This window comes from Bos indicus, chromosome 11 (assembly GCF_029378745.1).
Source record: "Bos indicus isolate NIAB-ARS_2022 breed Sahiwal x Tharparkar chromosome 11, NIAB-ARS_B.indTharparkar_mat_pri_1.0, whole genome shotgun sequence".
Taxonomy (NCBI): Eukaryota; Metazoa; Chordata; class Mammalia; order Artiodactyla; family Bovidae; genus Bos; species Bos indicus.
The window spans coordinates 6,491,997-6,505,231 of record NC_091770.1 but is presented as its reverse complement, the minus strand read 5'-3'; the positions used below and the strand labels follow the sequence as shown (position 1 = coordinate 6,505,231).

General features: G+C 48.5%; 1 protein-coding gene across 50 annotated transcripts in view; it reads right to left on the bottom strand.

Annotated features, from left to right (window-relative positions):
* MAP4K4 (mitogen-activated protein kinase kinase kinase kinase 4) overlaps positions 1–13,235 on the bottom strand; it is a 149,464-nt gene that overhangs the window by 75,152 nt on the left and 61,077 nt on the right. For all 50 annotated transcript variants that reach the window (XM_070798321.1, XM_070798324.1, XM_070798332.1 and 47 more), the window contains exon 3: positions 1,955–2,011. In XM_070798321.1, coding sequence (XP_070654422.1) covers positions 1,955–2,011 — 57 coding nt within the window. The remainder of the gene's footprint in view (positions 1–1,954; positions 2,012–13,235) is intronic.

The window sequence follows — 13,235 nt, the reverse complement described above, 5'->3', positions numbered from 1 at the left end:
TGCACTGCAGGGGTGAACAGGATGTCCACGGCGCAGACAGGCTCACGACAGCTCCCGGAGACAGCAGCCAGGGCAGCGTGGGCTGAAGCCAGTGAAGAGCCTCAGCTCTCAGTGGGGCGGCAGATGCCTCACAGAATTTCCAGAGATGATGTCTACAACGGTACCCAGAGTCTGCCCACAACCAAGTCAGGAGGGCCACTGGTAAATGTCAGAGGCTGGAGATGCACCGGGCAGCGAGAACGGCCTGGCGGGAAGGGGCCCACTGGTCTGTCCAGGGGGCACCTCATCAGTAACCCGCTGTGCCATTTCAATCACAGGAAGCCGGCATCTGCAGCTCCCTCACCACTCTGTGATCTTAAAATTAACATTTAACTGGAAAAGAATCCAATGGGATCACTAGAACACAATAGAAATCACCCAGGAGGTTACAAGAATCCTCTGGCCAGACAAACAATGGTACTTTTTATTATAAAAAAAAAAAGATGACAGTGGGATTTCCTGGGCTGTTCAGAGGTTAACACTCTGCACTTCCAATGCAGGGGTCATGGGTTCGATCCCTGGATGGGGAACTAAGATCTCAAGTGCTGCAAGATGCAGCCAAAAAGATTAAAAAGAGAGAGAGAGAGAAGAGAGCAGTCACTGCATCAAATACCACATCTTCACATACTTCTATAAAGTTCTCCCAGCTGCCTGGTGGTTGGTCCAGAGATGACATTTTCTAATTCTCACTTAAGCAACCCACATGCTGGCAATGAGCGTTACTAGAGACGGAGGGGAAAAGGCAGAGGAGGGGACCTTCCAAGTGGTGATCAACTGCACACCCAGGAACAGTTCAGCCATCTTCTCCCTCAACGGGTCCCACACTTGGGGAGATTACAGCTTGATTTAGACACCCCAAATCCCCATGGTTTCTGGTTAGCTCACTCTAGAATCTGTGATCTATGATGTAAATCTCACTCATAATTCTCTCTCTGAACGTCGCTCAGTCGTGTTTGACTCTTTTGAGACCCCAGGGACTGCAGACCACCAGGCTTCTCTGTCTGTGGAATTCTCTAGGCAAGAATACTGGAGTGGGTTGCCATTCCCTTCTCCTTTCCAACCTAGGGAACGAACCCGGGTCTCCTGCATCTGCATTGCAGGCAGCATCTTTACCATCTGAGCCATCAGAGAAGCCCCTATTCATAATTAAGCAAGTTAAAAGCAATCACGAGAGGATAAAGTTTCACATGAAAATTTAAAAGAAGATGGATTTGGTTCATCATACCCCGTGGTTGCTTTTATAAACTGAATGTGGACTCATGCCTATGTGCACATGATCACACATGGGCACATACACACTTACCTTTCATTGGAGTTCACTTCTCCTCATTCCCATCCAAAGCTACACAGTAAAATCCTCATGTGGCCATTCTGAAAACTATTTTTTGCTACTAAATTTTGCCAACAATCTGCTCAGCATTCTAGCAGATGTTTCTGTTTGCAAACCTCTGGGAACTTGGCTGGATCTGTTTTCTTTCCCCCATGTCAAAAATAAAAGAAATGGCCCAAATGTGGCCCAATACCCCAGAGAACCTCTTCCCCACCCGCCCCCTCAACCTCCCTACTCATATGACCTCCATGATGACTTCTCAAATCTTTTCCATTAGAGAAGATGTTTCCAATTATGGTCCATTATGCTGCCAAGGATGACATCATTCCGATGTGCTTTTTTTTTTTTTTTCCTTAAGAAAACGCTACTGATTCTTAGTTACTTGGGACCCATCTGCAACAACTTAAGCCAGCTTGTCTGCTGAGCTTTCTGAACTCACTAGTGTCACATGAGGGTAATTTGCTCAAGATCGATTCTCCAAACAGAACAACTCCTCTTCAATAGGGGGAGGCTGAAGGGGGACGAGGGGGATCCTTGTTTTTTTATCTAAGGATTTCTTTGAAAACATCTGTGACCCAACCTTACCTCGGTAACATCCATAACTTTGATGGCTGCCAGCTGACCTGTTTTAACATGTCGACCCTGAAAAACAGAAAAAAAGGAAAGATAATTGGCACAAACGCTCTGCACCATGATGAGAACAGAATGGCTGAAGTTTCGACAAATCACCTCTTTTTCCCCAAAAGTGATGATGACCGAGTCCCAGGCTCTCCCAAGAGAACCATATGGTTCTATTGCTTTGTAAGACTTCGTGAACCGCACTGAATGAACCAAACAAGCAGCATAACAAACAAGTTTTGATTAAAAAAAAATCAATTCCCTCCTTTCCTGGGTTTCATTTACATATCATTACCTTTCAATCAAAACATCTTAAACCTTTCCTTCCACACCTCAGGTTGATCAGTCTTTTCTTCTCAACATTCCACATGAAGGAAATAACCAAAAAAAAAAAAGGTCTAGATATCATACTGCCATCTGGGAAGCCCAGATATTATATTATTTACCATTAAAAATGTCATCTTCTGCTGATGCACCCCCCAATAGCACTGGATTTTCCAGGAGTTTACGGAGAATCTTCCCGGCCACTTTCCTGTGGTCCCCATGCAGGGAGGCTCCAGCACAGTTACTCAGAACAAGGGTGGGGGGCGGGGGTGCATGCAGAGAGAGCACTGCCTTACAGCTGTGTCACAATTCCCGGCCCAGGACATAAGCATTTGTCACTCATGTATCACGAGCATCTCAGACAAGCTGGACGCTGCTCTCCTATGCCCTGCCTTGACGAGGAGCTTCCTCGCCATTGGTTCTCCTCCCATCCCTCTTGGCTCTGCTATGCCGGCATCTCCCCAGCCAGCAACAATGTGCTGCCTTGCACCGTGAGCGCCCTCTCCTTAAGGGCTTTGCAGAAACGGTCCTTCTGCCGCAAATGTGAAACAGAAGGCACGTCCCCGGAGTTTCCAAGAGGCTGCCTCACTGTGGCCTCGTGATGGAAAGAGTTATGAACTTTAGAACTTGAAACCCGAGAGGGGAAGCTCTCCATTTATTCTGGAAAGCTTGGGCAGGGACTCAAATTCCAACTCGGACAAAACAACTCCATGAAAATGACACTGAATTACCAGAGTCTCAGCTCTCTGCGGTCTCGGCAGGATGGGCTCCAGGAGTCCCTCTCTGAGCAGGGCTGGGGACAGCCTGGATGCAGGGAAGCCAGACATAAAGAGCCCACAGGCCCGGAGCCTCCTTCCAACCTCCCCCACCTGCAGACCCGCCACCTCACCCCTACCTGAGCCACTGTCAAATGTCCATAGAAGCCCCACCTCTGCAGTGGCACGGGGCGGGGAGGGAAGAGCACTTCTCGTGGGCCAGCCCCAGGAGCCCTGCTTCCAGACTTGTCACCCAACCCCACTGCCAGTCCCCAAGTGCCCTTTGAGTCACCAGCCTCATGCTCCCATCACATCCTCCTGCATTCAGCACAGCACAAGGCCAGGCTGCCACAGCTGTTTGTGTTTAGTCACTCAGTCATGTCCGACTCTTTGTGACCCCATGGACTGTGGCCCATCAGGCTCCTCTGTCCATGGGATTTCCCAGGCAAGAATACTGGAGTGAGTCGCCATTCCCTTTCTTCTCCAGGGATCTTCCTGTCTCAGGGATCAAACCCGGGTCTCCTGCATTGTAGGTCAACTCTTCACCCTCTGAGCCATCGGGGAACACCTTCCTGCAGTGGAGTTGCTTCCACATAACTGGCAATGCAGAAGCCAAAAATAAAAGCTGGCTGTCAATCCCTGGCCTCCTCTCTCCCATGAGAAATCAGGAAAAGTCGATGAAAGAACACCCCAGAAGAACCCTCTCTGGAATGTGAAGGCGAGTGTGAGCAAAGTTCAAGCCCCTCACCCACAGATTTGGGAAACTAAAATGTGTTTTTCTTGGTTCCTTCTTTTATCTCACAAATTTTCTTTCAATAAATATTGGAGATCAGAATGCTTTTGCTTTCTGTTGAGTTTAATTTGAGACAACTTTACAGATTAACTGCCTGAAACTGACATTCTATTTGCTTAAGAGCAAAGCCCATCATCAGGCTCCCCTGATAGCTCAAACAGTAAAGAATCTGCCTGCAATGCAGGAGACCTGGGTTCAATCCCTGGGTTGGGAAGGTCCCCTGGAGGAGGAAGTGGCAACTCACTCCAGTATTCTTGTCAGGAGAATTCCACGGACAGAAGAGCCTGGCGGGCTACAGGCTGACAAAAGAGTCGGACACAACTGAGCGATAGAGCACAAAAAGCCCATCAACACCAGCCTGGGCAAGCAGAGGGCGGCCTGCTCTTAACCAGAGGCCAGGATGTGAGCTGCAGGCTGAGGGGACAGCCACCACCCCTATGCAGGGAGCTGGGGGGGGTGTGCTGAGAGGGCTGCAGAAGGGTCCGCAAGAAGGAGCGTTACGTAGTGACAGAGAAACACTGCAGTCTGTAGCATTAACACTTAGCCAACGGGACAGGGTGACGCGGAGTGCTCCGGGTCACCCTGGGTGACACGAAGGACCTTTAAAGGTGGAGTCAGATGGGACACACCATGTCGCCAGTGCTGGAGAGCCCGAGGACTGCCTGGTAAGCCTGAAGATTTCAGGGGGCAGGAAGGGTCCCCTTGAGATATGAGCTGCAGACCATCCTCACCAAATCCCAGAAAGGAACATACATGCAAGTGTCACCAGGGGAGAGGGGAGAACCCAAAGATCAGACCAAACACAAGAACTCTCTAAGAGAGGTGCAGGAGTCCATGACTAGCGATTCTCACGCATTCTGAATTTTGAAAATCGCTTCTCCACGCTTGCATGAAAAAGCCCAAATTCAAGTTCTCATATCCTCTCTGGTATTTATTACCATGAAGATACACACTCGTCTTAGCTGAGGTCTTGATATGGAAAGGTCAGACTTATAACAAATGAGCTCTAACAAATGTTGATTATGTTTATCACAGAAACAGAACTATGTTCTGAAAGGTTCAGAAGCTCAAAGGACAGGCAAGCCTAGTTCATCAAAACGGTCGATGAACAGATGAGAAAGTCAACCCACAATGCAAACAGGAGATGATCCAGGGGCTCAGCCTGCTGTGTCAGTTCTCTCCCCAGACGTCTCACTCCTAAGAATTCCAGCTGCGCATGGGAGACGAACCCGGCAGAGCACAGAGAATTTCTAGGGCAGCGAAAACCCTCTGCATGATACTCTAATGACAGACTCATGTCACCACATATCTATCCAAACTCACAGGTTGTGCAATGCCGGGAGTGACCCGAAGTGTAAAGCGAGTGACTATGATGTGTCAACGCAGGCTCCTCAGTCTTAACAGCTTCGGCGGGAGGGGAGCGCCCATAATGGGGAAGGGATATGTATGTGTGAAAACAGGTATACCTGTACCTTCCTCTCAACTTTGCTGTGAACCTAAAACTGCTCTAAAAAAAAAAAAAGTGTTTAAAAAAATGTTTTAATTCTAAGGATAATTCCCCCTCACATGCCCTTACTTTAACGGGCAAACATGAAACCTAGCTGACCATGTGATGGGCTGCAAGAGCTCAGCGCCCAGTGATGCACTGACCACTTTCTAAGGCTCCATGGTCATCCACCCCTAAGCCAAAACCAGCCTGGTTCTGCACTGAAAACCCCCAAACCACACCCCACTTATGAGTGCTCTTTTCCAGGAAGAATCTGCAAAAAAAAAAAAAAAAACAAAAAATGCAACAGAGGAAGAGGGCATATTACCCAAACAGCATCCCCAAGCCACCTGAGGTAAGGCACCAGGTAGTTAACTTGGGAGAGAGACAGCTCAGGGCCCTTCAGGAAGAAGCTCAGACGCCTGAACATCTCCTGACACCAGAGCAGGTAAGGGCACACACTTTCTCATCACAGTCCTCCAGACCCAAAGTGAGGTAGGCGCTGCGACCTTGTAACTACCATCTTGTAATCGAGACCTGTCCATCTGCCTCTCCCTCTGTTCCACGCTCAGGGCTGTGGGTGAGCAGGAGAAAAACATAGGAAAATGTGAGTGGCATGCGGTCAAGAAGCGTGATTTAATAAGAAAACCGAGCTTCTATTCCTTGAAAATTAAAAGATCTCCATAGAGAATTCTAAATTCTATAGGAATCCTAAAGGAAATCAACCCTGAATATTCACTGGAAGGACTGAGACTGAAGCTGAAGCTCCAATACTCTGGCCACCTGATGCAAATAGCTGACTCACTGGAAAAAAACCCTGATGCTGGGAAAGATTGAGGGCAGGAGGAGAAGGGGACGACAGAGGATGAGACAGTAAGATAGCAGCACCAACTCAAAGGATATGAACCTGAGCAAGCAAGGGAGAGAGTGGAGGACAGAGGAGCCTGGCGTGCTGCAGTTCACGGGGTTGCAAAGAGTCAGACTTGACTTAGTGACTGAACAACAACAGAATTCTGCTTGACTTAGGTTGGAGGTGCCGCAAGGAGAACAATGCTCTCTTTAAAGAAATTTATGCCTCAATAGCAGAGAATGTGCTGGAGAAGGAAATGGCAACCCACTCCAGTGTTCTTGCCTGGAGAATCCCAGGGATGAGGGAGCCTGGTGGGCTGCTGTCTATGGGGTCGCACAGAGTCAGACACGACTGAAGTGACTTAGCAGCAGCAGCAGCAGAGAATGTGCAGGCTTCTGACTTCTACAAAAACTAAAACAGCCAAAACCGACAGCACAGTGAGACCCAGTGCCCACCCGTAATGAATGAGAGGGCAACGGAGAGGCTCGCTGCACAGCTCAGCTGGCAGGTAGTGAAATAATTTATGCACCACATCTTTTTTTAAGAGACTGATCTGGATGGAAATCTTCCTAAAGCCCGAAATCTTGAGTACATTAAAGATGCTTTTCTTAATGGCTCAGGGAAATCATTATGAACATCAATTACTATCCTGTCCTTGCAATTAAGTGAGAGCCACAGGGAATATTACGTCAGGCAGGAATACTTCAGCAAAGAAAAGGCCCAGTCATCTGGGCTCTGCAGGCCTGTTCGGTCGCTTTTAGCTGTGTTCTAGAACAGACCTGGGGTGGGGGCTGGCCAGACAGCAAGCTAAGTTCCAGCTATGTGAGCTATCACTGGAGCAAACACCTTCTTCGGTTGCCAAGTGGAGACAGCCTGGGTGTGCACGGAGTTAAAGGGCCGGAGGGAGGAGACAAGTGTCCTGGGAGGTGAGGAGGGGTGTGTGTGTGTGCACACACGTGTATATGTGTGTGTGTGCATGTGTGTCTGTGTGTGTGCGCGCACGCGTGCATGTGTGTGTGAGTCTGTGCGTGTGTGCCTTCCTGTCTCTGTCCAGGCAGTGGGTCAGGTGGGAAGAGAGGGCAGCTGCTCTATAAAAAATGCCTGGTGTCTGGCACCTCCTTGGTGGTGCAGTGGCTAAGACTCCATGCTCCCAATACAGAGGGCTGGGCTCTAACCCTGCTTAGGGAACAAGATCCCACACGCCAGGGCACAACTAAGAGTTCACATGTCGAGCTGCTCAGTCGTGTCCAACTCTGCGACCCCATGGACTGCAGGAGGCCAGGCTCCTCTGCCCATGGGATTCTCCGGCAAGAATCCTGGAGTGGGTTTCGCCATTCCTTCTCCAGGAGATCTTCCCGACCCAGGGATCAAAGGCTGCATCGGAAGGCAGATTCTTTACCACTGAGCCACCTGGGAAGTCTCAACATTTACTACACACTTGGGCTGAGTTGCCTTTTCCTCAGCTCACCAGAAATACCCAACTGACTTGAGACTGAACAACTTTAAAATAACAAAGGATTTAACAGCACAGGATAAACACACACACAGAACTCCAAACCCTTTACTGGGGGCCAATCTCTGTATGAAGTTACCTTCTATCTCAGTCACTAACAGAAAAGGCACCCTATTCCACAGGTGAGCAGATCAGTCAAAACTCTGGAAACGCTACACCTAACATCCATCACAGGACTCGGACAAGATAAATTCAAATACCGTTCTCCTGAAGGTGACATGATTCTGCAGTGGATAAAAGAAAAGACACCAAAGGAGACACCCACGACCCATAAAACACATACTCCCTTACTGACAGGCTCTCGCAGGAAGAGCTGCATATAAAATATATTATTTTCCCATTTGCTGATTGTCTGAAGCTACTAAAAATAATAAGTTCCTCTTTCTCTACTTTTCTATGCTATCAATATTTTTATGATTAAAACGTCTGTTAATTTTTTAAAGAAAAAACTATTTTTTCACTAGTTGTTTTATTTCACATATGAAGATGTTTGTTGTTCAGCTGTTAAGTCGTCTGACTCTTTGTGACCCCATGGACTGCAGCATGCCAGGCTTCCCTGTTCTTCACTATCTCCCAGAGTTTGCTCAAACTCATGTCGTCCATTGATTCAGTGATGCCATCCAAGCATCTTATCCTCTGTTGTCCCCTTCTCCTCTTTCCCTCAATCTTTTCCAGCATCAGGGTCTCTTCCAATAAGTCAGCTCTTCGCATCAGGTGGCCAAAGTACTGGAGCTTCAGCATCAGTCCTCCCAGTGAATATTCAGGGTTGATTTCCTTTAGGATTGACTGATTTGATCTCCCTGCAGTCCAGGGGACTCTCCAGAGTCCTTCAGCACTAAGCTTTCTTCATGGTCCAACTCTCACATCCGTAACCTGACTCCTGGAAAAACCGTAACTTTGACTAGATGGACCTTTGTCAGCAAAATGATGTCAAATGAATAGCACTTGATATATATACATACCATATACATATATCTAATCAGATATTGATATATTTTTCTTACTTCAAGTCAAGTTCTTTTACTTCAATTGCTGAAAGAGTAATGATCCATGTTTATCTATAATTCTTTGTGTGAACACCTCTCTCTTCAACCTTCCCTTGGCCAAAATGTAGGGTAATCCATAGTCCCCTATTTCAAATTAGGGCATATTGTCTCTTTTCTTGGTAAAGAACCCACCTGCCAATGCAGGAGATGTTAAGAGACGAGGGTTCAATCTCTGGGTCAGGAAGATCCCCTGGAGGAGGAAATGGCAACCCACTCCAGTATTCTTGCCTGAAGAATTCCATGGACAGAGGAGCCTAGTGGGCTCCAGTCCATGGAGTCGCAAAGAGTCTCACAGGACTGAAGCGACTTAGCACGCACGCACTGCTCAGCATAGCAGCTGACCACTTAGAGCAAAAGAAGAGATGGGATTCTGTGTCGTCTTCTTCCTTCTCCCACCACGACCCCACCCCTTCAAGATGTTTTCCTACATTTCTCCCCTGTGACTTCACAATACACTCAATGTTTCGAATTACACCTACAGAGTCATTTCAATATTGAAATAATACTTCTAAGCATCATTAAAGCACTCAAACTGAGCTCGTGTCATTGGCTTAGAGTAAAAGGTTAGAAGTTTCAGACACAAGTCAAAAGGCAAGAGGTTAAGTGATGCAAGGGACTCTGTTCCATTCTGGGCTCCTGCTCCGCCCACGGACCTTCCCAGTCATCACCAACCCAACCTTCAATTAAGGTTTTCAAATTGTTCCTTGCTTTTTCTCAGCCCTTCAAGATGCTGACTCCAAAATAACACGACCCTTGAGCCTGGGTGTATTTCCAGTATTTATATAAAATCAGCTTTGTGTCTTACTGAATGACTTCTAAATACAAGAATAACCCGGTTTCTGAACCCGAACCACTCCCGCTGCTGTGTCTATGGCCCTGGCATGTGGTCTCTAGGGGCGCTGTTTGTTTTTCTTCTGTTTTTCAACGTCTGCATACAACTCAATTCGCCTGTACTAAAAATTCACAAGGTTATTCACAACTCCACTCTTTCTCCTAAAAAGAGGTAACAGATTTGTTCTACATACTAATCTCCTAACTTGTCTCTGCTGAATATGCACTAGATACTTCGTTCATTATCCATAATTCCCCCATTCCTCCTTTAAAAGGGGGTAAAAGAGAAAACCCACCTTTATAAAGTTTCCCTTTGAGGTTCCACTTGACAGGATCCCTCACCGGAAATGACGCATCCATGCCATTAACTCGAGCACCACTGCTTCCTCCCCGGGACACAGAGCTGCAGCCCACCTTCCCTTTCATCAACCCATTGAGGAGACAAATCTGTGAAAGGACTTGCTAATCCAGGGCAGTTCCTCTCTTCAACCTACAGCCACAAGCATCCAAAATTAACCCATGGAACTGAATTGAAACTCTCCAAGCCACAAATACACCAAATTCTGCTTCCCTAAGATAAATCAGCCCCTTGGACTGCAAGGGTATCAACCAGGTCAATCCTAAAGGAAATCAACCCTGAATATTCACTGGAAGGACTGATGCTGAAGCTGAAGCTCCAATATTTTGGCCACCAGACGCAAAGAGCCAACTCACTGGAAAAGACTGATGCTGGGAAAGATTGAAGGCAAAAGGAGAAGGGGGCAGTAGAGGATGGGATGGGTAGACTGCATCACCGAATCAAGGGACAGTAATGTGAGTAAACTCTGGGAGAGAGTTGTGGACAGAGGAGTCTGGCACCTGGCAGTCCATGGTTTTGCAAAGAGTTGGACACAGTTCAGCAACTGATAAACCCATGACTTTCAAAGCAGAAAGAAATTCTGATCACTTGAGTCAACTGCTCACTTAAATTTAACTTTCAAGAAGCACAGCCATCTCACCATGAGATGTCGATGGCTCTGAGCGGTTCCCCGGGCTGGTACTGTGGTTCACCAGTCTGGTCTACACAACAGAGATGCCCCATGAATGAAGCAGTGAAGGCTCTGCCCTCATTCTAAGAGGAGACACAAGCCATACACGAGGAAATCCACTAGTGGTTTTCTCCTTTTTTTCTAGAGAAAAATCTAGCCAAGTGAGCGGAGGGTGTGCCAGGGGTGGGGGTGGCTGCTGTTTTATCCTGGGTAGCCAGGGAGGCCTCTCCAGCACCCCGTCACCTGGGCAGAGCTGGAGGAGGAGTGATCAACGACTCGCCCTGCAGGATCTTGGGACCCACGACTGACTTACAGAGAAACCACCGCGCAGGCGCTAGCTGCCAGCCCTTCCTCAGCCAGAGCCACACACTTGGTGGCTTGCAGGTGACAGGAAGGTCCTAGGTGGCTTCCACAGCGGTGACATGCTCTATGCCCTCTTGTCAACAGCTCCAAGGACATCCCACTGCAGGGTGTCTGTGAAATGGGCCTGCCCAGCACACAGGAGGGCAGGGCCCTCTCTGGGCACAGCAAGCCAGACCCAGCACTGCCCACAGCCTCCTGCAAAGCTGAGTTAGAGAGGAAGTGGCGAGAGGCAGGACCACAGGCTATAGCCAAGAGCAGCTACAAGATTTCCCCACTGACCACCCGCCTATACCGCTTCTCTTCGGCAAAACTCTGCTGAAGCGTTGAGGTCTGAGGCCTCCGCTGGCAGAGCCTGGCTGTGATCTCTCAACCCAGCACTGAAACCAGTCTCCCTTCTTTCTCTCAAGACAACAGTGAGAGGAGAAAAGATGCTTCTGACTGAAAAATAAATCCCTAGATTGATGGTCCACATCACTGAATACTGATACTTTATTAGCCACATACCAAGTATTAAAGACGGCTGTGCACCAAAGAAGTGATGCTTTTCAACTGTGGTGCTGGGGAAAAACTTTTGAGAGTCCCTTAGACAGCAAGGAGATCAAACTATTCAGTCCTAAAGAAAATCAACCCTGAATATTCACTGAAAGGACTGATGCTAAAGCTGAAGCTCCAGCACTGTGGCCAGCTGATGCGAAGAGCCAACTCACTGGAGCAGGCCCTGATGCTGGGCAAGGTTGAGGGCAGGAGGAGATGGGGCGACAGAGGATGAGATGGTTGGATAGCCTCATCGACTCGATGGATGTGAGTTCTGAGTAAACTCCGGGAGATGGTGAAGACCAGGGAAGCCTGGTGTGCTTCAGTCCACAGTCACAAGAGTGAACACACCGAGCGGCTGAACGACGCGGCTACCTAAGCTGTGTTTGTTCACTTGCTCAGTTGTGCCCGACTCTTTGTGACCCCCTGGATCACAGCACACCTGTTCTTCCGCCCTCCACCATCTCCCGGTGCTTGCTCAAACTCAAAATTCAATTATTGGATAAGAGCGAAAGCCAAGGAACAGTCGTTTTAAAACCAGCTCGTGTGCTGTCTTACTGTGGCCGCACTTCTACCATCTCTGATTAGCCTGGTATCTTAAGGCAAAACTTTGAGTTCTACAGCCAGAAACCACTCTCCAGATGCCCACATCAGGCTCTCCCTGATAACTCATCGCCTCAACTGGACATCCCTTTCCTTTAGTGGTTTTGGGGTGTGGGGGTGGGACGGGGTTGGAAATGGTTGCTTTTGTCTTTTTCAATAGAACACTCTAAAAATGAAGAGTCTGCACGTTTCTAAAACCCAGACTTTTATAGTTTCTCTTGAAAAACAGATTTGTTAAAGCTGGGCCCTGGGGCCCCGGCAGACAACGTGGATTAGAAGCAGGCTGAGTGGAGGCGGCCCCTGGGGCGGGCAGGGGTGCTCCATCTACCACAGAGCCCCCAACCCGGACCTTCACACCTGCACTCGCTGGTCTGGACCCAGCGTCCTCAATTCACAGGCTACAGCAGCAGACTTGAGGCTGACGACCAGTCACCAGGAGAGCGTCTGTTGCTGCTGGCGGGGGTTTTCTGCTTTGTTTGTAATTATACATGTTTGGGCCTCACCCACATCTGCTGGATCAAAATCTCTAAGGAGTGGGGCCTGGGCATCTGTACCTTGTGATCTCCCCTAAATAATTCAGAATAACCCTAAGCATGGCCTCAGGAGGAGTCACGGCAGAAAGGTCCCAGCATGCTAAGCCGCTTCAGTCGTGTCCGACTTTTTGTGACCCCAGGGACCGCAGCCCGCCAGGCTGCTTTGTCCACGGAATTCTCCAGGCAAGAATACCAGAGTGGGTTGCCAAGGCCTCCTCTAAGAGATCTTCATAATCTTCTCAAACCTGCATCTCTTATGTCTCCTTCTTTGGTAGGTGGGTTTTTTACCACTAGCGCCATCTGGGAGGTCCTTAAAATCCCCTAGCAGGCACCAGCAAAACCCTCTTTGCCAATAAAAAAATTATAAGACCCCCAAAACACCCCTACCCTAGATCATAGGCTATATAGTAAGTTCAGCCTTACACTATAGCTAATGAATGGGTGGTTGTCACCTCCCGGTCTTGGGCAACCAGGTGACAGTGTGACAGCAGGGCGAAACTCCAGCATCGGGTACCACACATGGTCCAGCAGGAACACCAGGCCATGAACTCCCTGGCAGCACCCGCCCCCCACTCACCCCCCAACCAGG